Source organism: Oratosquilla oratoria, chromosome 20 (assembly GCF_046742065.1).
Source record: "Oratosquilla oratoria isolate Oo_2021 chromosome 20, ASM4674206v1, whole genome shotgun sequence".
Lineage (NCBI taxonomy): Eukaryota > Metazoa > Arthropoda > Malacostraca > Stomatopoda > Squillidae > Oratosquilla > Oratosquilla oratoria.
In genome coordinates, this window is record NC_134796.1 from 945,861 (window position 1) to 972,040 (window position 26,180).

General features: G+C 39.5%; 1 protein-coding gene across 3 annotated transcripts in view; it reads left to right on the forward strand.

Annotated features, from left to right (window-relative positions):
• Positions 1-26,180, forward strand: part of Epg5 (ectopic P-granules autophagy protein 5) — a 106,969-nt gene continuing 80,789 nt past the window's right edge. For 2 of the 3 annotated variants that reach the window (XR_012967347.1, XM_076203621.1), the window contains exons 1-16: positions 1-255; positions 1,705-2,088; positions 4,298-4,477; positions 4,874-5,572; positions 6,368-6,520; positions 6,942-7,205; positions 9,493-9,669; positions 9,995-10,141; positions 14,121-14,233; positions 15,259-15,484; positions 16,265-16,405; positions 16,639-16,866; positions 17,248-17,367; positions 18,747-18,980; positions 23,646-23,776; positions 25,484-25,627. Coding sequence is in view for 2 of the 3 variants with exons in the window: in XM_076203621.1 (XP_076059736.1) it covers positions 217-255; positions 1,705-2,088; positions 4,298-4,477; positions 4,874-5,572; positions 6,368-6,520; positions 6,942-7,205; positions 9,493-9,669; positions 9,995-10,141; positions 14,121-14,233; positions 15,259-15,484; positions 16,265-16,405; positions 16,639-16,866; positions 17,248-17,367; positions 18,747-18,980; positions 23,646-23,776; positions 25,484-25,627 (3,380 nt within the window). In the remaining variant the exon portion in view is untranslated. The remainder of the gene's footprint in view (positions 256-1,704; positions 2,089-4,297; positions 4,478-4,873; positions 5,573-6,367; positions 6,521-6,941; positions 7,206-9,492; positions 9,670-9,994; positions 10,142-14,120; positions 14,234-15,258; positions 15,485-16,264; positions 16,406-16,638; positions 16,867-17,247; positions 17,368-18,746; positions 18,981-23,645; positions 23,777-25,483; positions 25,628-26,180) is intronic. The other variant, XM_076203623.1, reaches the window with a different exon arrangement.

Here is a 26,180-nt window from a genome sequence, read left to right on the forward strand (position 1 = left end):
CACAACTCCGTTGACCTTGACAGTACTGTCATCTTCTTTACACCTGCACAAGTACGAAATTATAAGATAAAATCCGAATACGAATGAAATATATATACATATCATGTCCGTAGGGACGGAAATTTAAAGTGACTGATCACAATGAGTGCTATTTTGAAACCCCGTTTAAACAACAATGTTTGTTTACATTAAAAAACAGTTCGGTTAGTTACAAACATGGCGGAGGCAGTAAGAGTCAAAACCCGAACTCCTAAGGTAAATGAATTCTGTTGAATCTACAAATATGTAATTCAGCTTCTAGAAAACTATATGGGTTAATTAAAGTTCCCCACTTTTTTGTAACTGTATGAGTATGGGTACCATGCCCCAGGTATATATTACCAGCGTCTTTCATGTGTGACTACGCATTTGTTTATGTGAATCAGCTGATTCCTGCCTCCTTGATGGCGTTTGGTGCTAAATCCTTTCATTCATTGTACATTGATCTTCATTGTATGATTGCCATAATTTCATATTATTAGTTTCAAGTGGAAATGTATACTTTGGATTGAATAGAGGCATATCGATGTATGAATTATTTTGGTATTTGGGCTGAATAGTTATATAAATACGAATAAATATAGTAGCAAAACCTGCTCTTTGTGCTCGGTGGGAAGGAACAATAACTTCACCTAGATAACTCACCTGACCAAATAACAAACAAAAAACTGTACGCATAGTCACATAGCTTAATTATTACTCATCTCATAATTGTTGAGCATAAGGCAAATTATGATAAACTTTAAAGGGCAAATTGGATACTGAATTCTGTTAGCATAACTCCAACCGTAATGTAGATTACAGTTAGTTGAATGCATACAATGATACACTGATGACCCCATCCTGATGAAAAAAGAACTGGTTGAACAGAAAGTGTGAGATAGCAAACAAGAAGGAAGGAGATAAGGCATGTAATTATTTCACTCTGTTGAATAGGTTATTTGCCCCTGCTTTTGCCTAAGTCTGGTGTATTTCTTATATTGAATTTAATTTTCCACAGTTTTCTCCAGTCACATATTCTTTGTAGTGATCATTTTGTAACAATTGGTAGGCTTCTTTTATTTTCTTCATGTTTGTGTTGCCTGCATGGATGAATACTGAGCCAATTTTTAACTGATACTTTACCATGATTCTGTTGTTATTGATAAATCTTTTACTGAGACACTGTATATCTTTTTTTTTTATGTTTCTCTAGTAGAGAATTAAAATATTATCATGTTCCCATGCATGTTGTAAATGGCAACTAAATGGGGTGTAGTGAGCAGGGCTGGTTTTGAGCCAATATGACTGATTTGATCAAGTTGGACCCTTGACTCAAGGGGTCCTTGTGACTTAAGTGGGCCCCACGTGGAAGTATTTAAGCCTGTGTATAAACAGTATGTCTGTAGTGGTCTTGACTTTTATGGAAAAATGAAAACTTTCATATAATTTTTCAGTATCTAGTATATCAAGCATTTAATGTTTTTTGGCTAAGACTGACATACATACAACATAAAAATAAAACTCCAATTTTGAACTTTTGTATGTGCTGTACAATTCCTAGCACTAGCCCTGGTAGTGAGGACCCTGTGGATCCTGCTCTGTATTTTTCTCCCCTGGAATGTTAAGGTTTTAACTCCACCATTACTATTAGTTTTGATTTAAATTTCTTACTTTCTGTTTCAGAAACGAGTATGCCAAACCAGATTGGTTGAAAAGAAGGAGAAACCGAGTGAAGAAGAAAAAGCTTTGGATGACTTTATGAAAAACGAATATGAAAACACAGACCTTCCAGAATTAGACATAAAGGAACGTAAACAGGATCTTAAGAAATGTGAGACTGAAAATGCAGTTGAAGAAGAAAACCTTGCAAAGAGTGGTAAAGAAAACATTGCTGGGGAAGATACTGCACCTGATGAAATAAGAGATTGTGAGGAATTAGAATGTGAGCAAGGAGACACTGGAAGTAGACACATAGAAGAACATGCTGCATCAGCGCCAATGCCTCCAGAGCAACTAACATATGAGCAGCTTAATTGTCAATTGGATACTATGGAACCCTATTTAAAAGTATGTTTTGCTTTAAGATAAGTATGGTTTCTTTTTGAATTACAGTTTGAATGTTACTGGTACTAGGTTAGTAGGTAAAAAGTTTGTGTGGAACTGTGATTGACCACTGCACAAATCTTTCAAGGATGAAATTATAACAGGGTTTTTCTTCTGTGTAATAGTTTAATAATACCCAATAGTAGGAAGAAGGAGTTATACATTTCTCAGCTCTTCTTATTTGAAAAAGTTGAGGAAATATAGTAGAACATAAGAATATAAGAATAAAGGAGACTGCAAGAGACCATAAGGCCTACACTAGGCAGCTCCATATCCATCACCACCTGTCATCCTCATCCATAAAGCTGTCTAATCGTTTTTTAAAACAACTGATAGTTTCAGCGCTTACTACATGGTTACTAAGTTTATTCCATTCATCAACCACCCTATTAGTAAACCAATTCTTGCCTATTTCCTTCATAAATCTAAATTTTTCCAGTTTATACCCATTACTGCGAGTCCTGCCCTGTTGTTTTATTATGATGACCTTGTTTGCATCACCCTTGTTATAACCTTTGATCCACTTGAACACTTCTATTAGATCACCCCACACTCTGCATCCTTCCAGAGAGTGTAAGTTAAGGTGCCTCAGCCTCTCTTCGTAAGCTGATAGAAGCCTCTCTTTGTAAGCTAAAAGAAGAAGCCTCTCTTCGTAGAAGCTGATAGAGATCAGTCATGAGCTTAGTCAAGTGACTGAGTGTAAACTGTTCATGGCTGCATCTCTAGGTAGAGTTTAGGGTGTTGATGGGTGTCAAAGGTAGGCACCAGGTAGATGATGGTGTGGGAACCTGTCATAGCTCCTTAGTGTATAGATTAAGGTACTAGTACTGCTTCCACAAGAGGGGTGCATTGGTGATAAATTGGCAGTGTTACTGGGGAGACAGCATGGTGCAATATTTATAGGTTTTAAACAGGGAGTGAAAAGGATGAACATGAGAAGGGAAGGGGAAGTGTGTGTTTCTATCCCTAGCCACCTTGCTTTGCAGGTAGTGGTGCCTAGGTTGAGGATACAGTATAAAGATTATGCAAGGGAAAGAGAAATTATAACATTTACTAGTTATTTAAGTGTGAAAATTCATAGAATATTACTAGATGGTGTATCCCTTCTGTATTAGATTTTTTTTTTTTACCTGCCTTGTTGTATTTCAGATTTCAGGTTTTCAATTGAGGTCAAACTTGTACTCCATGATAGTATTGTTCAGTATAGATGTAATTTCCCCTAAACTTATTGAGCTAGTGGGAGATATGTCTGATTCTTGTAAGAGAAGGGACCAGTGATGGTAGTCAGCTCAAAGTGGTCTTGCAAGACGATTGTTGTAGAGAATTTTGGGCTGGGTCTAGGAATAGAATGTCACTTTCTTGGAATTATATCCACAGATGAACTGAGGGGGTTGACAGGTTTTGAAGATGTTTTCTTTGATGATTATCTTTTAAGACCACCACTTACAGTTTCCTGTTGTTGGTCCTTCATAAAATAATTCTGGCTAATGCCAGAGGATTACACACGCAAATGTACTTATAATAAACCCCAATAGTAGTGGATATTCCAATAAAACATACATTTCACACTAATGGACATGTCCTCCATCATAATGGACCCAGCCCATTGTCTAACAAATCTCGTCTGGACACTTAAAAGACATACAGACATCTTTTAGTAATAATGACCTTGTTTGTTGTGTAACAAAATATATTTGGATGCTTAAATGGCATACAGATATCTTTCACTTATAAAGTACCTTTTCCAGTGGTGAGGCATCTTGTCATTTGTATCTCTCATGCCAGTAAACCAGGTTCATTAACTCCAGACACATCTGTGCAAGTTAAGCACAGGTGTGAACATTTTCATATACATGCAAACTTGTGATTGGTGGAACATCTCACCATTGTTTTCCCATTGTTTATTACCTAGTCAATATAGCAGATTGCCAGTAAAATGTCCATTATAATGAGGGGTTTTGCTATATAATAGATGCTTTTGTTCTAATGAAATCTTTACACTTTAACAGAAAATTAGCAGTAATGGACAGGTGCTCTACCACTAGTCTGTTATAACAAGGTTCAAGTGTATTCCTAAAAGATGAAAAAAAATCTCGAGATAAAAAAATTACGCATGTTAGCAAGTCTCCTTTTGACTTCTTCTGGTAAACCTATTTGTATCCCTCAATTTTAGGTGCAACAGCAGCTTAAACAGCTCCAGCTCTATGACCCTGGTGGGGACTGTGTTGCCTCTGCTCCTAGTGCTTCCATGATGGAGGGAGAGCTAGAACAGGTGTCGCCATCAGAAAATGCAGAGGCCCATAGATATGATTACACTGTGATTCCTTCAGCTCCTGTATTTTCAGGAACTCAGGTAAATGCATGGAAGGGAGTGGGTGGGGGATAGGGGGTGAGGGAGTATGTGTGATTGATATTTTGATGCAGCATGAAGGGATTTCTCTTATCTGCATAAGGGTACGGAGAGGGGGGTTGCCAATTAAATGAATCAGCCTTACTGTGGATGTGCTGTGTCTTGCTACTTTGCTTCTGATCCAGGGAAGTGGGTGAGATGCAAGGATGACATGGCATCCAGGAGGAGCCAAGATAGGAGAGAGGGAGGGTGGTGAATGGGAGTGGAGTATGTGGGGATGAAATGGGTGGAAGTGGATGTTATGCCATTGGTTTTTGGCTACCTCCCTTGAAAGGGGGAAAAGTCTTTGTTTTTTGTATGTATGTATATGTTTATATTTGTTTTATTTTTCTATCACAGGTTATAGTGGCAGAGAATGATCCAGTTCCAGTTGAAGGCAAAGAAGATTTTGAAAAACGTGTTTTACTCAGAGTTCCACTTCATAGAGAAACTCACATTGAGCAGTATAGTGATATACAACTTAGTGGCTTATATCAAAATCAACTTCTTGAAAATAATGAAAAATTCATCACAGAATTCATCGATGACTGCAAGAGCCTATCAAGCCATGAACTTTATGAGTTGGTTTTGAGCTATTTACGATCAAGGACAGGTTTGGTGGGATGCAATAAGGAGGTGTCAGTAATGCTAGATGACTACAAAAACCATTCTAAAAGTATTTGGGTATTTGAAAAGCGAACTGTAAAGGAGGAAGGAGAGTGTGAGGATGGGAAGTTACTGACTGTGAAACATGAATATGAAGTAGCAAGTTTCAAAGAAGACATATCTGCCCATGTCCACAAGTTGCTAAAACAGTGCCGTGATCGTATATTTGATGCTTATGCTCTCCATGCATATACTGCTGAAATGTCAAAGCTACAGGTGGAGAATTATTTGTACAAGATTCTCTCAGCTTGTCCCGAGTTTTCACGTCTTCCTACTAGTGCACCAGTCCAAGCCTTCACAAGTTCACAACAAATGCAGCACATCAAAATATACATTGATGAGATCAAAATCTGCATCAGTATTCTTTTTCACTTTCAACGACGGGATGTGCAGGTGATAATACATTTATGCATATTGTTTATTTTTTGATTGATATGTTGTAGGATGCAGAGCTCATTGGGCCAATTATTTTAGCATTTGTGTGAGGCTGCCTCTCTTAGAGGCTAGCTTTCTGTAGTTGGTGTTCAGGTGATGGCTGCTAATCCACTGATAAATGAAATTTTGCTCTCTCTCTGAGTAAGTTAGAGAGGTTGTAAGTTGAAGAGTGGAAAGACAGATGGGATCTGTAACATAAGTGCAGAATTGCCTAAAGTCAGAGGTGAACCCATGATCCATGGGTTGTTTATGGTGCTGTTTGCTGTTTAGCAGTCTGGCACCATTACCTTTGACTGGAAAAAGGGTGTCCTCATTACTATTTAAAAAGGGGAAGGGGACTAGCAGGACTGCAACAGTTACTGCAATATTGGGAGCTTGGACATCTGTTTTTGGTGTGGGTTTACTCCCATTGACCAAAAATTTAGAGGCCAAATTATTAAATCAAGCATTTACCTTTCTTATAACTTATATAGGTCACCAATTAAATGAAGTGGCCTTGCTGTGTATGTGTGTGTCTTGCTGCTTTGCTTCTGACCCAAGGCAGTGGGGCAAGATGCATGGATGACCTGTCATCCAGAAGACCAGAAGAAAGGGAGGGAGGGAGGGGTGGTGAATGGGAATGGATTTATGCCTTGATGGTGGCTACCTCCCTTGTGATGGGGGAAAAAAGCCCTTGGTATATGTATGTATGTATAATTTTGTTTATGATTGTTGTTATTCACTTGTTTTGAAATCTTTCAATTGTATTTTTAGGATAAGCAGTTTGTGAAAGACACTCGCCAATGGTTAACAGATTTAGTGGGAATTTTGCTGCGGGTAGCCAGCTTACACGACCACCTTTTCCTTCTCAACCATATCCTGCGCTGCCCAGCAGGAGTTGGGAATTGGGCAGCTTCTTTTATACAGGTAAGAATTTTGACATAGATTTGTTCTTGTATGGACGTGCTCTGTTTTGCTGTATTGTTTTGCTGTATTGTCTCTGATCTGAAGGAAAGGGATGACTTCATCCAGGAGAAGCTAATATAAGAAGGATAGTGAATGGGTTTTTGGATGGGTCAAAGATGAGTGTACACTTGGACCCAGCCACCTCATAGTAAGGGGTAAAGGGCTTATGAACATATGCATACATGTATGTGAACACTCAATTGGTCTGAATTGTAGTTTCATTGCTCAAGAGAGGTGTGATGGGTATAGGTGTGTTGGTTTTGAAGTGATTGGCCTGTTGACTTTATCTTTCATGTCTAATCTGGGGGTTATCATCTCTTGTAATTTTCAATAACACCTATTTTGTTTGCACAAAATCATTCTCTTTAATTCTTTTATGAAGGTACCCTGGCCAACTCTTCATCCAAACCAGAGTATGTTTGGATCATCCTACTTAGATCATGCAGTGACAATTTTAGCAACAGTCCTCATGCCTGCCCGTGGAAGAGAGGATTTTTTGCATCATCTTAGAACATCCTTCAATGTAGATAAAGACGGAGGAAGTGACGGGCAAGATAATGTGTGGGTAGTTGTTGACAGCTCGGGTGAAGAGGATGAAGATCCACGACAACTGTGGCTGAACTTTCAGGAGTCTGATATTGTGCAGGTGGGAAAGTTTTGAATTTAAGACTTTGGGTGCTATTCACTTTGTATAAAGATAACCTATTTTGGGTCATTGTTGATGATGCCAGTGTATCCTCTGTATTTGTAGTAAGAATGATAGTTTTGAAGAACATTTCATGTTATTAACTAAAAGAAATCTTGATGAACAGTTATTTTTCTGTTGATTAACTTCTGAGGCAAAAATGACAAACCTTTTCCCAGACTTGTTGTGAGACTCCCAGGTCCTAACCCCTGCTCCTGTTCTAGTTAGAATTAGGAAATAATTGGAATGGGACCTGCCAGTAGGTTCTGCTGTGTAACCACCACATGGAGCAGCCATATTGGTTCTCTGCTGAGTCCTGGTTGCCAATCAATCAACCTGTTGCCCCAGGCCTCTCTTGCAGGAGACCCACAGGCAATTTTTTTTTTTTTTTTTTTTTTTTTTTTTTTTTTTTTTTAAGTGGAGAAAGAAGTCTTGGTTACTCATTTGTGACTTGCGTTGATGTTGCCCATTAGAAGGTTTAAGCAGAAAGAAGTGAAAAGGAGTCAGGTGATCCATCTATTGCCCTAGGTGCCTCTTGCAAGAGACTTACAGTTCCCAGATAACTAATAATAACCACTGGATTGAACTACAAGTCACTCTAGGAAGATATTGCATTATTGTGTGGGTAGGGTAAGAGTGGGGCTATGTTGTTGTTGTTGTTGTTTATTGTTGTTGTTATTATTGTTGTTCCCCAGACTGTCTGGCTGAGCAGTCCCATTTCCCTGAGGAATATCACAGCAGGAACAGTTTTCCCACAGATCCTTTATAGAGTATATATTGTGTTATTGGGATGTGTGATTGTGTACGAGTATTGTATAGTATGGAGTTAAGTGTTACATCTTGGACAGTTGTCTGCAGTGCTGTCATCCAGCCTCTTCTGGTAGCTTAGAAGTGGTGGCTCCATTGCAGTCTGGTCATGTGAATTTTGTCCTTTTGGGGGAGAGAGGATTCAGTGGGATGGATATCAGGGGGTCTGGCATCAGTTTGTTGATGGAGCAGTGAGTGATATGAGTATGGATATGCTTCTGGAGGCTGGTGTCTGATGGTTGTGGAGGAAGAGAAGAGAGTATTTATGTGTGATATAGGTATTTGTGTGTTATTTTGATATTTCTAGGTGTGTGTGGGTGTTCTGCTATGTAGTGCATTGGGGAAATTTAGGATGAGGTGTTCAGTGTCTGCTCTATGGTGATTACTTCTGGGGCAGTTTGTGTCTGTGGCAAGGCCTATTTAGTGTTGATACTGTTTCATTGCTGGGTATTGGTCAGAATGTAGTCATGCCAATGTGGTTCCTGTTTGTCATAAGGGGAGATTTCTCAAATGGGCTGATGTCTAGAAGAATTAAATGAAATATGGAGTGTAGGGGTTGGTCTTGGAGTGTATGGGAGTAGTGAGTAGGGAGTGAAAGGAGTAAAGATGTTCTTCACCCATGCTGAGTTACCTGGATATGTGGGTAAGGGCACATAAGTTGAAGAAACAATGTATACATTGAATCCCAGTGGCATGCAAATGTTAGATGATATTGTTCGGCATTGGGGTGTTTCCAGTGCCAAACAATGGAGGAATTGTACTCTTCAGATTTTATTATGTCAAACTCATGTGATTCATCTTAAGCTACAGCCATCAACAAAAGCAGTGTTGCCTTGCCAGACTGGGCCTAGACAGAGCAAGCCTTTTCTTGAAAGGTGGCAATGGGGTGATCTTAATGTCTGTAAGCCTTTGCTTATCAACATTATGCCACCTTTTAACGCAATGGGGACATGATCTCTCCAAGCCTGATCTAGCAAGGTGACACTGGTTTTGTTGGTGGCTATACATGACTGTATTGATGTAGCCATGAACATAAAAAGAGCAATGATCATAATGAACATGAAAAGAGCCATGATGAAGAGGTCTTGGTTTTTGTGTCTCAAATTTAGCTTTAGATTTGTTTCTCTTGATTGGACAGTTCTCTGCTATTTCACAAATTGATGCACCAGTACACTAAAGTGTTTCATGGTGTCCTTCAGGTACCTTGCTTGTTTCTTTCTTTGTCCTCTTGGTTCTACTTTGTCCTAAACTAAATCATCTCTGTCAGTCCTGTCCACCCATTTTATTAATCTGAACACATCAGTCAAGTTACTTCTCTCTGGTTAATTTTTCTGGTCTGAAAGGAAAGGGTTAAAAATATATAAATTCATAGATTCTATTTCATTATAATTATGCTAATTTTCTGTACTTGTATTTTTGTAAAATGTCTCAATTTTTGCAGATATTAAACCAAGTACCCTTTGGTCCCCTGTTCTGTCATATACTGATGATGAATACAAGTGATACCAGTGCAAGTTACAATGTCACTAGAACCACTAACCAAGGCATGATGAAGCTCTTTGCCTTTGCCTCATGTCTCATCGCCATATTCAGGAAAGGATTCAGTACTTTTGCCATGGTAAGTATTCTTGGAAGGGCTAAAGATTAATTTTACCAATGTAATATTAGAACTTGAAGCATAGGAAGCATAAAATTGCTTTGAGTTTCTGTCTATCTGTCTGTCTAGATTATCTATATATCCATCTGTCTATCTATTGAAATATCTATCTGTCTGTCTATATACTAAAAGGCCTTTTCCCCCCCTAATAAGGAAGGTAATCACCCAAAGTATGCAGCCACCCTTCACCCATCCCACACCTGTTTGTTTCCCATTTGTCTTAGGCAGTGGTAACTGTAAATTTGCTATCATTGAAGAGAATCTTTCCTTTTTTATGGTTGCTCAGGTAAGGTATCGAGGAGTGGTGAAGAGGTTGAGTCGTCTCATTCGCCACATAGTTCATCACGTCACTGACCATTGGCAAAATTTCATAACATATCATTCCAACAGTATGGATGGAGAAGTGGATCAAGCATTCTTAGTCCGTTTACAGGTAATCTAATTTTGTTTCAGCTTCCAAATTTTAAAAAATTCCAGTGATGTAGATCATAAAGATTGCTGTACTTTAATAATCATTATGACATGTGGTATTTGTATTTCATCACTTATAACTAGTGCCAACTGAATACATTTTTCTATGGCTGACATACAGGCATTGGTATAGGCCTTAATAGAGATCATGGTGCTGTCCAAGGGTATTTATTACTCCTGTGCAGATATCTGATTTTTATGAATTTTGAGTCACCTGGATACAAGATATTGAAGGTTGAGTGTAAATTTGATAAGAAGAAATGGGACTATAGTAGGCTACAAGGAAGAATTTAATGCATTTAGTCCAATGCATTAGCCATTTGATTTGTATACTTATGTAGTCATCCAGAATATATATTCTTTTCAGTTGTAACTGATTTAATGCGGTGTGTGGTACAATTTATTTATTGCTTTTTTACATGTCAAGATTGTTACCCCTGTCTGGGGTATTGGCTGCATGTTATTGTGTGATTAAAAGCTGCTCAGTAACATGCAGCTGATTCTTTAGGGTCAATATGGGGTACCTCAGTGGATCAGAGCCACACATCATTTCATCTGTGATAGAGGATCTCTATTTATAGAGAAATGATGCTACTTTATTATACTGCAACTGGCCCTCTGTTATGCTGACCCCCACTCTTAATACTATCCTGTACTACTTCTCTGAATATTCATTTCATTTTTTGATGAACCCAGTGGTAGGGGAGAAAAAATACTGCCACAGTGTTCCCACTTGAGTCATAACAAGAGAGACAAAAATGGGATGGGGATAGGACTAGGCATCCTACTTTCTGTAGCCCGAAAGGGGGCATGCCTAAGAAAAAAAAAAAAAAAAAGGGTCTGGGAGTTTTCCAACTAGAACCCTAAGGTTAGGGTCTTTTAATGTGTGTGGATGTGGTGCAGATGAGAGTAAAAGGGAAGAGATAAGCAGTATGTTTGTGAGAAGAAAAATGGATGTGTTGGCACTGATTGAAACTAAGATGAAAGGGAGGGGCAAGTTTGAGTTTGGGAGGGTGTCAGGAATAAAGAGAAGAGGGAGAGAAGGGTTGGCTATACTAGTAAGTGAAGAGATAGGTAAATGTGTGGTGGAGTGGAAGATTTCTTCAAGGTTAACCACTTCACTACGGGACTTAAATCTCGCGGGCAGCAGCCAATGCCAGCCGTACGACGTGTCGTAATAATACTCGCATCATAAAATATAGTCACGGCTTATATCGATCGTTCTCTCTTTCACCCGTGAATTTTGAAAACCACAGAGAATGGGATTAAGAGCAGATTAGGGAGAATGTAAAAACACAGGGGTGACTACAATAAATATAATCAAGACGCCGATATGGCAGCGTCGCGAATCCACTTGCTCCTCATGACGCCTACGTGTGCGGCACCGTATGGAAGGGGTTAATGTGGATGAAGGTGAAACTGGGAAGGGAGATGTGGGCTTTTGTAAGTGCATATAGGCATGGTAGTAAGGAGAATGTAGAGGAAAGGGAAGCTTTTTTGATAGATTTAAATGAGTGCAAAGAGGGTTCATGGAGAAATATCAATATAGTGGTATTGGGAGATCTTAATGCTAGGGTAGGAAATGAACCAATAGATGGAGTGGTTGGGAAGTGTGGAGTGCCAGGAAAATATTGTAGTGGAGAATTGATGGTGAAGATGTGTCTTGAGGGTTGATGATAGCAAATACAGTGTTTAGGAAGAAAGTCAAGCATAAGTACTCATGGGAGAGGGTAGTGGATGGTAGGGTGTAGATAGGACTTTAATAGACTATGTAGTGGTAACCAGGAGAAGAGTAGGAAGAGTTTTGGATGTAGATGTTTGAAGGGGAGCGAATGGGGGAATATCTTAATGCGAATAGTATGATGCATTGTTCATATGGCAGCCGATGCTGAGCTTGTGAATTTGACTTGTACTGAAGTGGTTAACAGTTTTCCTTCTATCCTATATGTCTGCAATACCTCCCACAATGCCTTCCTGCCTACCCTGTCATAAACCTTTTCCAAATCCCTAAAATCCCCAAAAACATCTTTACCTTTTCCTAAAGCTTTCTCACATATCTTTCTTACCACAAAGACCTGATTCACACAACCACTTCCTTTCCTAAACCCACACTGTTCCTCACTGCTGTATTAATCATTTTCTTTCACTCTTGAGTAATAATAAGCACAGAATATATGATCAAGCTAGTTCACAGAATCGGGGGTGGTAATATACCACTATAAAAATATATATAATAAAGACGCTGATGCCACCATCCTTGTGTAATCACTCGCGCCTCATGATGCCTGTGTAGGCATCATCATACCAAAGTCGTTAAGAGCATTTGAGAATTTTTATGAGAGTAGTAGAGCTTGTGTTAGGATTAGAAATGGAGAGAGTGAGTGGTTTGAGGTGAAGGTGGGACATCACCAAGGATGTGTTATGTCACCCTGGCTGTTCAATTTATACATGGATGGGGTGGTGTGAGAGGTAAATGCAAGGGTGGGGGGTCAGGGACTGGAGATGGTTAAAGAAAATGGAGAAAAGTGGGAGATCAGCCAGCTGTTGTTTGCAGACGACATTGCACTTGTAGCAGGATCAGAGGAGGGATTGAGGAAGTTAGTGATGGAGTTTGGGAGAATGTGCAAAAGAAGTAAGTTGAAGATAAATGTGGGTAAAAGTAAGGTGATGAGATGTACAAGGGAGAGAGTGACAGCAGACCGGAGGTGAGTATTAAGGGAGAGAGACTGGAGGAAGTGGATAGTTTTAGATATTTGGGTGCGAATGTGGCAGGAAAGGAAGGAGTGGAGGTGGAGGTAGAATGTAGATTGAGAGAAGCAAGTAAATGCCTTGGTGGATTAAAAAGTGTAATGAGAAATAGACATTTGGGAATGGATGCTAGGAGGAGATTGTATGAAGGAGTGATTGTGCCAACAGCACTGTATGAAGCAAAAACATGGAACTTAAGAGAGGAAGAGTTCAAATGTGTTTGAGATGAAATGCATGAGAAGCATGGTAGTGATTAGTAGGTTGGATAGTGTGAGAGACGAGGAGGTAAGGAGGAGAGTGGGAGTTGAAAGGAACTTGGGAGATAGGGTTGATGATAGAGTATTGGGATTGTTTGGACACATGGAAAGAATGAGTGAAGAAAGACTAGTAAAAGATGTGTGGAAGGTAGAGCCAGAGGGAGTGAACATGAGGGAGCAACCAAGGATGAGATGGATGGATGGGGTGAAAGGGGCATTGGAAAAGAGGGAAATGTCTGCTGAGGAAGGAAGGAAGGAAGGGAGAAGACAAAATAGGGGTGAGTGGAGAATGATTGTGTATGGATGAAGCTGTGATGCATGGAAGGGAGTGGGTGGGGGAGGGGGGGAGGGATGGAATATGTGTGAATGATATTTTGATGCAGCCCGAAGGGATTTCTCCCCATCATCTCTTTTTCTTCATGAGGAGACGGAAAGGAGGGGTCACCGATTAAAAGAAGCAGCCTTGCTATGGATGTGCTGTGTCTTGCTACATTGGTTCTGTCCCAGGTCAGTGAGTGAGATACAGGGATGACCTGTCATCCAGGAGGAGCCAAGATAAGGGGGAGGGAGGGGTGGTGAATGGGAGTGGAATATGTGGGGATGAAATGGGTGGAAGTGGATTTATGCCTGTGACTTTGGCTACCTCCGTTGTAAGGGGGAAAAGGTCATTGGTATATGTATGTATGTAAGATTGTTATACATAAAAACCTTATTTATCATTATGATAACAGATAGCACAGACTAGGCAAAGAAAGCGGTCCCATTCTTCTTCCCAAGGGGCTGTCATTTACTATTCAGACAAAGAGATGGTAGAATATTTTGTCCAGAGGGAAGAAATAAAACTAACAACAGAATTTTTTTTTTTTTATTGAATATAAATATAAATGAATTTTTAACTTTTATTTGGATACAGTTTTTATGTTGTTTTTATTTCAGGTGGAGTATGATGCCTTTTTTGAAAGAGCAGTGGAAAGTATTTTCTCATCACAAAGGTCGGGGGCTTGGCAATTCCTCGCTGTCATTCCATATTCAAGTGTGTCTCTGGAAAAGTAAGTGGTAACAATTCCCGAGGGAATTGTATTGAAGTCAAAGCTTATACTAAAGTGATGAGATTTTAATGTGTTTATCATGGTGTTGAAGTTATACTATGCTGACTGCTTAGGCAGTATCTCTCAGTTTTTTATTATGACCTTTACTTTCCTCCCTCTCCTCTTATCTCCATGAGGAGCTAACATGAGAGGAAGGAAAGGATGGTGGATGGGAGTGGAATGTGTGGTAGTGGGTATGTACATTTTGACTTGGCTACCTCCCTTATAAGGTGGAAAAAACTGTTGGTGTATAGGTAAATAAATAGATAATGACCTTATTATTAATCTGCCAGGCCATCAGAGCTGTATTTCTGGGTTTAGAGATAAAATATTAGATGTATGTTTTGTGTTTGAGTAAGGGGGTGGGGTGGCAATTTTATCTCCCACCAGAGGAGCATAAGAAAGGAAGAGGTGGTATCATAGGAGTGGTATGGGAGAAATTTAAAAAGAAGAGTAGGAATGCGGGATAGTTTAAATTAAGAAGTGGCTTTGGATTTCTCTATGTGTGGAGACTCAGGTTTCTGAACATGAGGTTGCATGACTGGTCAGTAAGGGTGCCACTAATGTCCCTAATGCATAGACTTCATATAATTTTTCGATTGGTACAGTGAGTCCTCCTTATATGGTAATTCTTTATCTGGTAAATTCACAGTTACGGTATTTGGTAATCACTACCCACGATTCTATTTATGGTAAAAAAATTCACAGATACGGTATCCGCTAGATATTTTGAAGAGGAAAGAGCAGGGAGAAGGTACGTCTGCCATATCCTATTATTACATTTATAATGGGTTCAGCATACAATAATTTCAATTTGCAGTAAGGTTTTCAGGAACGCATGTGTACCGAATAACGAGGACTTACTGTACCCCAGTATGGGGAATTAAAGTCATATTTGATAGTCCATATTAAGAGGAATTATAGAAAAATACAAGCACAGGTAAAACATTATATTATGATTGATAAATTTTTAAAACACTTTTCAGGTTGTGGAAAATACTTTACTGCCTCCATGTTGGAAGCTTAAGTTGTGAGGAGGGTCAGGTTAGGAGGTCTAATGAGGAATGGGAGGCCCTCCTAGTCCATGAGGATACAAGAGGCCGCTTCCACGATGGACTGCTGAAGCGCGGAGACAATGAAGCCTTTTACCTTCTTACCACGTTTGCTAACATGGCTTCTGCAAGGGATGCCACTGAACACAGTTTAATTCAAGTATGTGAGAATTACTGCTTATGTGTATCATAGATTCTGTAGGATTTTTTTTTTTTTTTATTTATTTGATTTGATTTTGTTTATTTAATTTTTTACATCATTTCCATGGAAAAGAAAATATGTATTTGTTTTGTTCATTAGATGTTGGATGATTATATAAGTTATGATTTGTTTGTTTGTTTATAATTATAATTATTATTTTCTCTCTTTCCATGTGTCAACCATCACTTCTTCAGTGGGTTAGTCATAAGTAGAAATCAAAATAAAAACTTTTTAAGGCTGGCTAGTATGACATGAACACACATTACCTCACTTGATTATGCAAATGAGTTTTAACAAAATCAGTCATTGTAAAGAGTTAATAGGGAATTGGATAATTCAATTGCATACATACATACATACATATACCAAGGCTTTTTTCCCCCTTACCAGGGGGGTAGTCAAAAAGGACAAGGCACAAAAACATTCCCACCCATTTCATCCCCGAAAACACTCCACACCATAATTCAATTGCAGATTTAGAATATTTTGATGATCAGATATTGTGAATAAATTTTCCTCATGAATGTCAAACATTTTCATAGATTAAAATATGAAATTGAATTTTGCTAAGTTGCAAGGCATTTTATTACCTAAGTAGATGCAGTTCATTGCTGTAATGCTCATGAATTCACATTAATAGTACACATGGTGCACAAAGCAATGGTTGATATGTTGAGCTTTTTTTCTTATGTTGTAACAATAGAAAGGAATTTCAGTCAATTTATTGTGTTTATACAGGTGGTGGTTCACAACGTGTTTGACCTTGGCTTTATTTGTGAAGAAACAAGAGAACTGTGCAGCAAAAGTGGCCGTGATCTGCTAGCTGGTGTAGCTGCCAAACATCCATTTATCATTTCCTCCCTACTGACATTGACACAAGTATGTGATTACTTAAAGTTTTATTCTTGCCACAGATTCTTTCTGTTTATTGATTGATTCACAAGGTCATGATTCTGTCTACCCATAATACTGATGACCCACTTTCGGAGAAGAATAAGCGAAAGTATAAAGATCTGTATATTTTGATCACTAACTGTGATCCTCTTCAGCAGATCTTGTGAACTATCTACCCATCTATATACCAAGAGCTTTTCTCCCCTTAATTCTTTCAGGAGAAACTCAGTCATGTTGGTGGACTGTGTCATTACCTTTTCCGTGCCTTGCCCCTTCATATATGGGTTCCTTCTGAAGATGATATTGGCTGTGTATCATATTGGCTGCTGTATGCACCACCAGGCAGTGTTGAAAGTCAACTAGCACGCATTGTCACTCAGGGACTCAACTGGGGTGACAGAGCAGATGGATCAGATTTGTTCCTTCCAAAGTCTCTCCATCTTCGGGTAACTTGTGCCAATTGTGTTTTGAATTGAGTTGTTGGATAATACAGTTGATCTTTTCTTTTCGTGAGTTGTCATTTGGATAACCACATACTTGTTGATTAATGAAATTTGTCATACTCTGCTGTAATTCATTTTATGCTGTGTCCATCACATTTTGATATCAAAATAAGAAAATCAAGTTCTAATACATGTATGAATAAAGCTTGAGATAGATCATGACATAGTTAACATAGTCAAGACAACACAAGTTTGGGCACTTCATAAGAGTCTTTTACTGTAAAATGGTGTTAGTGGTGTAGTGGTTTGTTCTCAGTAAGACTAGGAATACTTGTGTTAGATTGGAACAGGCTCCCCAGCAATAATTCTTTCAATACTTTACAGATTGCCCTAGTAATTGTAGAGGCCCACCTGAAATTATGTTGGGATGCAGGCCAAGGAGGATTACTTAGTGAAGGTGTCAAGCAAGTTACTGCTGTTATGTATGCTCCAAGTCATCAGCAGGTGAGTGTGTTAACTATCTATACTGTGTGTAGTCTTGTACTTTATTTTCGTAAAATCAAAATCACAGAGATGGGGGGTCACCAATTTAATGAAGTGGCCTTGCTGTGGATGTGCTGTGTCTTGTGACACTGCTTCTGACCTAGGGTAGTGGACAAGATGCAGGGATGACCTGTCATCCAGGAGGTGCCAAGATAAGAGGGAGGGAAGAGGGTGGAGGGGAGTGGAGTGTGATAGGGATTTTATGCCTTTATTTTTTGGCTACCTCCCCTATAAGGTGGAGAAAAGCCTTTGGTATATGTAAGTATGTATATCTAGTCCAGTGATGTATAATTTTGGATTTTTTTTTTCCATCACTGGCCATTGGAAGTACAATCTTGCTTGTAGAAATCAGGAGAAAAGTGATGTGGATGTGAGTGGCTCCTTATCTCTTGAGAGACCTGATGTAACCCACTGGAGATTACTGTTTTTCATTTTTAGTTGCACAGTAGACTGGATGGATCTAAGAGTATTTTCATTTGTGAATATTAGATGAGGCTGTGATTGTGGTAGTAGGAGATGCTTAAGAACTAACAGTTGATAGGTGATAGGTACTCCCCTCCTCCTACTACCAAAACCTGGTGACAAAGACACAGTCCTCTAGTAAGATAACACAGACATCACTCCACTATTTCCTCACAAAATGATCTTTGGGAAGACCTGAGGACTGTTGATGGTTACTGTGGTATTGCAGGTTTCCAATCAGTGAAACTTCAGGCAATAGCTTATCATTGAAAGTACATACATCCATACATAATACCAAAGGCCTTTTCCCTTGTATATGGGGATGATGTTGTGATGCATGAGGGGGAGTGTGTGGGGGATGGGGGGTGAGGGAGTATGTATGAGAAATAAATTGATGCAGCCCGATGGGATTTCTCCCCGTCTTCTCCTTTTCTGTATGAGGGGACGGAGAGGTGGGGGGGGGGGGTCGCCGAATTAGTGAAGCGGCCTTGCTGTGGATGTGCTGTGTCTTGTGACATTGCTTCTGACCCAGGGCAGTGGACAAGGTCCAGGGATGACCCATCATCCAGGATGTGCCAAGATAAGAGGGAGGGAAGAGGGTAAAGGGGAGTGGAGTATGTAGGGGATGGAATGGGTGGGAGTGGTTTCTATGCCTTTTTCTTTTTGGCTATCCCCCATGTAAGGGGAAAGAAAGCCTTTGGTATATGTATGTATGTATGTATATGTATGGGGATTGAGTTGAGGCAAACATACACCCTACCTCCATTCCACATCCATCAAAAAAGACACATTCATTGCTCCACCCATCTAAGCTCCTTATCGATGAAGGATTGTCACAAAAGAAAAAAAAAAAAAATGATTGCCTTAATTTTTTACAGGTGCTCTCAGATTGGATATGGTCTATGCTTGGTCGGTTGCGCCTTCATGCACTAGATCAGCCTCAAACGAAAGTTATAGCTGCTCTCAGGACCCCTGGTGTCATTCTTTACCAAGTCCCTGATCCAACTACCAGCCCTGTTTTGGATGTGGTCAAGCAAGGCATAAGGGAAAATCAACCCATTGCACTGTTCTTTTGCATTCTCATCAGCACCTGGGGACATTCCCTACCTGAGGTTAGCTATGGTAACTTACTGAAGGAGTTGACACAGCTGTACTGTTTGTTTTCATATTGATGAAATGTTTGTTATTGTTTTGAGTATCATTATATGTATTGACTCTGTAGTGGTTGTTTGGGCAGAAGTAGTGGTAACTGTTTAATTATTATCAAAGTGACAGCCATTATCTAATCCAATAATTTATATAACCCATTAAGAATTGGGACTCTTGAGTTGATTAAAATTGCCATTTATTTGAAATGAGGTTTGTAAGTGCAGCAACATTTTTAAAGTGGATTAGCCGAGATTGTCTTTATTCTGTTGAGATGATGATGATGATATGGTTTAACGTCACCCACTCCCCCCTATCGGGAGGCTAGGATGGTGCCCCTTACAGAGGGCTTTGTAGTGTGGAATTTAATGAACCATGCCCTTGGTTCAACTTCGCTGGTGGCAGGATTCGAACCGCCCTCACCTTGACTTTCGCCGCAAGTAACGGCGCCCTAACCCGCTCAACCAGCGAGCTTCTGTTGAGGAGTGAGAGTTTCTTCTAAGGGTATATAAATGCTGGTTGAATAGGTCAGAGCATTGCTACTCTTGAAGAAGGTCAAGGTGATGGCTGTTTGAATCTGCCACAAGTGAGTTGGGCCCAGGGCATGGTTCGTTAAAGTCCATGCTACAAAGTCCTCTGTAAGGGCCACCATTCTAGTCTCCTGACAGGAAAAGTTTGTGGTGTTAAACAGAATCATTCATGTATTTACCTAGTTGTATTTTATGGGTCTGGAGCTATGCTCGTTATGACCCATTTTTGTATCTCTCTACATCTAGTTAGCTTTTGAATTCATGTGTGTGTGTTTGTGTGTGTGTGTGTGTGTGTGTGTGTATATAAGTGTATATATACATATATATATATATATACATATACATATACATGTATATATATATATATATATATATATGTATATATATATATCTGAATAGAATCACCAGTGACGGTGATGTCAATCAAATAATTCTGACTGTCGTCCCCGGATTCATACCTGGGCTTGTGAATTCTCACTGCCCTATAGGGTCAGTAACTCAGTTGTTAAGGTGATAGCAGTGAGAATTCACGAGCCCAGGTTCAAATCTGGGGACGACAGTCAGAATTATTTGATATATATATATATATATGTATATATATATATATATATATATGTATATATGTATATATGTATGTATAAATATATGTATGTATAAATATATATATATGTATATATATATATGTATATGTATGTATATGTATATGTATGTATATATGTATATGTATGTATATATATATGTATATATAAATGTATGTATATGTATGTATATATATGTATATATATGTATATTTATATATATATATGTATATATATATATATGTATATATATAATAGAGATATGTATATATATATATGTATATATATATGTATATATATATATATATATATATATGTATATATATATATACATATATATATATATATATATATATATATATATATAATCACAACTGACACCACAGTTGGAAGAGAGAAAGCGTTGAATAAGCGAAACAATATATTTCAATTGCTAACTGCAATCCTCTTCAGTAGGATAAAGTGGGAGGAAATGCTATCTTAAATAGCAACCTCTTACAAAGGAAAAGGAACTTGGGAAGGAGTAAACATCACTATCCTCACTCTAGTGGCCTGAGGATGACAAGAGGTCGGGTCAGGGGAGGGGAAGGATACCTGTTAACAATTTGTTTTGTAATGAATAATCCTGATATTATGTCTGGGGTCCATTGACCCTTCAAAATATTTATGGTGGGTAGATAGTCTATTAAAGTGGATTCCATCATTTTCCATCTGAACCCACAACCAAATTTGTAAATAAGTTTAGATTTGACCCCAATCCATCTGGTAATTTAATTTATTCACGTGTTGGAACATAGCTAAACTCCCTTGACCATACCTGATTGACCTTTTATGCTCATTCAACCTTTTCCTTAAGTCTTTCCCCATCTGACCAATATATGCTAGGGTACAATCTTTACACGGAAAGGAGTAAACCCCTGGGATATGATCTTCTTTCAACTTCTGATGAACATTAACAACTTTTTTTATTTATAGTATTCGGGTAATTATGAATTAGATTTACCTTATCTTTGGGAAGAAATTTAGACGAATGCCTGATGGACTCTGAAAAGGGAATAAGAAGGGGATTTTGCAACACGTTTGGCTTTGCGGAAGGGAGAGTGAAAAAGCTAATCTGACATGGCCGAGGGCATTATCCAAGAATCACTGAGGGTAAGCTAATTTTGTTAATTGGAACCTGCTGTGGATGTGCTGTCTTGTGACACTGCCTCTGACCCAGGGCAGTGGACAAGATGCAGGGATGACCTGTCATCCAGGAGGTGCCAAGATAAGAGGGAAGGTGGAGGGGAGTGGAGTGTATTAGGGATGGAATGGGTGGGAATGGTTTTTATGCCTTTTTTCTTTTTGGCAACCTCCCTTGTAAGGGGAAGCCTTTGGTATATGTATATATGGAACCTGATAGAAATTTATTCATGTTCTAAAAGATGGGGGGGGGGGGTTGGGCTCCAGTTCCTGAAATCACGGACAAAAAGGCCCAAAGCAACGCTCCTTTTAATATGATCTGGGTGATGACTAAAAGAGTGAAGGTAACTTCCTGAATGGGTGTGCTTTCTAAAAACAATAAAGGCAAGCCTATTCCCATTCCTCATGATTAAAGTATCAAAAATGAAATTTTGACATATTTTCCCATCCCACTTTGAAATTTATATTAGTAGCTAACTGATTAAGTTTTCCTGGAAAAACATCAAAATGATCCCAACCCTCATCCTAAAGGGTGAAAATATCATCAACATATCTGAATCAAATCATACCTGGGGGTTTTATCGTTGGAAGAAGAATACTAGTAAAAGAGGTATGGAAGGCAGATGTGGAGGGAGTGAACATGAGGGGACGTCCTAGGATGAGGTGGATGGATGGGGTGAAGGGGGCTTTGGGGAAGAGGGGAATGTCTGTTGAGGAAGGAAGGGAGAGGACGGAAGACAGAGTTGAGTGGATAATGGTTGTATATGGATGATGATGTGATTGCATGAGGAGGAATGGGCGGGGGGTGGGGTAGTATGTGTGAGTAAATTTTGATGCAGCCCGAAGGGATTTCTCCCCGTCCTCTCCTTATATACAAGGGGGGACGGAGAGGGGGGGTCGCCGATTAAATGAAGCGGCCTTGCTGTGGATGTGCTGTGTCTTGCGACACTGCTTCTGACCCAGGGCGGTGGGCAGGGTGCAGGGATGACCCGTCATCCAGGAGGTGCTCAGATGAGAGGAAGGGTGGGAGGGGTGTGGAGTGTATGTGGGGATGAAATGGGTGGGAGTGTTTTTATGCCTTTCCCTTTTTGGCTACCTCCCTTGGAAGGGGGAAAAAGCCTTGGTATATGTATGTATGTATGTAAGAAGAATACTCAAAATTTTCATTGTAAAGATTGGCCAGAACAGGAGAACGGTTAGAACCCATTCTACAGCCTTATTTTTATGGTCTCCCTAAGTTGCATAAAAGAGGTGCCCCATTAAGAGCCATCATCTCTAACAGGGGCTCATGCACTAGCAAACTTTCCAAATGGCTTGTTTATCTATCAACTTATTTATTCATTTATATAGTTATTTGCTCATTTATTCATTAATTTGTACATTTATTATATTTTGTCTTTCCAGTTCTGTGATTGAGGCCTTAATATGTAGATGTATATAGGCTCACTTACTTAGTCATGGATTTATATATTTCTTATTTCTTGTCCCCTGCCAGTTTTGTGGTTGAGGCCTTGGTATATACACATATAGATAGGTTGATATATCTTTTCATTGATCATTATATTTATGGCCCCTGCCATGGGTGGGGGATGGGGGGTGAGGGAGTATGTGGAAAAAATAAATTGATGCAGCCTGAAGGGATTTCTCCCGGTCTTCTCCATTTCTGCATGAGGGTATGGAGAGGGAGGGTCACAGATTTAATGAAGTAGCCTAGCTGTGGATGTACTGTTGTCATGTGACATTGCTTCTGACCCAGGGCAATGGATGAGATGCAGGGATAACCTGTTCTGACCCAGGGCAATGGATGAGATGCAGGGATAACCTGTTATCCAGGAGGAGCTAAGATAAGAGGGAGGGAGGGAGATGGATGGAAGTGGAGTATGTGGGGATGGAATGGGTGGGAGTGAATTTTATGCCTTTGTTTTTTGGCTACCTCCCTTATAAAGGGAAAAAAGCCTTTGGTATATGTATGTATGTATGCCAGTTTTGTGGTTGAGGCTTTGGTATATACATATTTGGATAGGTTCATTTATTTATTCATTAATTTATATATTTAATGTTTTTTGTTCCTTGCTGGATTTGTGGCTGAGGCATTGATATATAGAAATATAGATAGGTTAATTAATTAATTTATTAATATATATATTCCGGGAGGTGCTAAGATAAGAGGGAGGGTGGAGGGGTGTGGTGTGTATTCAGGGATGGAATGGGTGGGAATGATTTTATGCCTTTTCCTTTTTGGCTACCTCCCTTGTAAGGGGAAAAAAGCCTTGGTATATTTATGTATGTATGTATATATATATATATATATATATATATATATATTTTTTTCCATGGTCAGTTTTGTGGTCGAGGCCTTGAAACACTACATCTTCTGGTGACACGTGGTCACTACACAGCAGCCATTCACTGCCTTCATCATGTGACACCGTTGTTCTTTCCTGAACCTGAGGATCTTGTCTCCGATACCAAGTATGGCATAGCTTTGTCTTAATGCAAAAATCTTTGTCAATGCTTTCATTATGTTTTATAACTGTGCAGAACAGATTGTGGCTGAAAAGTTGAGAAAAGAGACGATTTTATTCATCGGAGGGAAACCTCAACAGCAAAATGGCTGAATATATCTCAAGGTTATTTCAGTTACTGGTTGTGATATATATATATATATATATATATATATATATATATATATATATATATATATTTGTATACAGTTTATATATACATACATATATACATACATACATACATACATACATACATACATACATACCTGTACATACCTGTACATATATATACATACATATACCAAGGGCTTTTCCCCCATACAAAGGAGGTAGCCAAAGTCAAAAGGCATAATTCCACTCCTACCCATTTGATCCCCACATACTCCACTCCCATTCACCACCCCTCCCACCTTCCCTCCCTCTTTTATTGGCTCCTCATGGATGACGGGTCATCCCAGCATCTTGCCCATTGCCCTATTTTAAAAGCAAGGCAGCAAGACACAGCACATCCACAGCAAGGCCACTTCATTCTGTGCAGAAAAAGAAAAGATGGGGAGAAATCTCTTTGGGCTACATCAAAATATCATCCACACATAACCATTCCCTAAGCCCTCCCATCCCCCACCCACTCCCTTTCATTCATCACAGCATCAACCACCCTCTATTCACCCCTATCTTCCGTCTTCTCCTTTCCTTCCTCAACAGACATCCCTCTCTTTCTCACTGCCCCTTTTACATACATACATATATACATACACCAAAGGCTTTTTTCCCCCTTACTCGGGGGGGTAGCCAAAAAGAAAAAGGCATAGAAACCACTCCCACCCATTCCATCCCCTACATATTCCACTCCCCTCCACCCTCCCTCCCTCTCATCTTGGCACCTCCTGGATCATGGGTCATCCCTGTATCCTGTCCACTGCCCTGGGTCAGAAACAGTATTGCAAGACACAGAACATCCACAGCAAGACCGATTCATTAATTCGGCGACCCCCCCCCCCATGCAGAAAAGGAGAAGATGGGGAGAAATCCCTTCGGGCTTCGTCAAATTATTTCTCATACATACTTCCTCACCCCCTATCTCCCACCCACTCCCCCTCATGCATCACAGCATCATCCACACATAACCCTTCTCCATACACCCCTATCTTCTGTCCTCTCCCATCCTTCCTCAACAGACATACCTCTCTTTTGTCATGCCCCTTTTACCCCATCCATCCATCTCATCCTAGGATGCCCCCTCATATTCACTCCTTCCACCTCTGCCTTCCACACCTCTTTTACTAATCTTTCTTCACTCATTCTTTCCATGTGTCCAAACCATCCCAATACTCTTTCATCAACCCTATCTACCCTATCCATTCATCTCATCCTTGGTTGCCCCTTCCTGTTTACTCCTTCCACCTCTGCCTTCCACACTTTTTGTACTAATCTCTCTTAACTTTATCTATATGTATATGTATGTATATAGATTCTAGTTACACCAAGGCCACTTTATTTAGGTGGGAAAAATCCATGGTGGAGTGGAAGGATTAATCAGGAACAATGTATATCATAATCTTAAAAAAAAGTCATATACTGTTCAGTATATTCAATGTACATGTGGTAGTGGTATTGTTTTTGTATTTTTGATTAATGCCTGTATCTGATGTGTTTTGTTTAACATATGCAGGTTTATTGGGATCATCCAGGCCTTACTAGGTGCAGATCAGTCATACCTGAAGAAAGCAAAAGATCTCATAGCACCAGATACTCCTGGGAAGTTCCTCCAGTTGTTTGCAGCAATGATTCACACACACATTGTTAATTACCAGAGGTATGTATAGGCTATGGGTTCTGTATCTGTGTGAGGAATATTGGATTACACTTTTTAATCCCCTAAGGCATTTGCTTGCTTCTCCCAATCTACCTTCTACCTCCACTTGCACTCCTCACTTTCCCATGACATTTGCACCCAAGTATCTTAAACTATCCACTTCCTCCAGTCTCTCTCCCTTAATACTCATTTCCAGTCTGCTGCCACTTTCACCCCTTGTACATCACATCACCTTACTTTTACCCACATTTATCTTTAACTTCCTTTCGCACACCCTCCCAAACTGTCACTAGCTTCCTTAATCCCTCCTCTGATCCTGCTACAAATGCAATGTCATCCGCAAACAACAGCTGGCTTATCTCCCACTTTTCTCCATTCTCTATAACCGTCTCCAATCCCCGACCTATTACCCTTGCATTTACCTCTCGCACCACCCCATGCATATATAAATTGAACAGCCGAGGCTACATAACACATCCCTGGCAAAGTCCCACCTTTACCTCAAACCACTCGCTCTCCATTTCTGATTCTAACGCAAGTTCTACTACTCTTG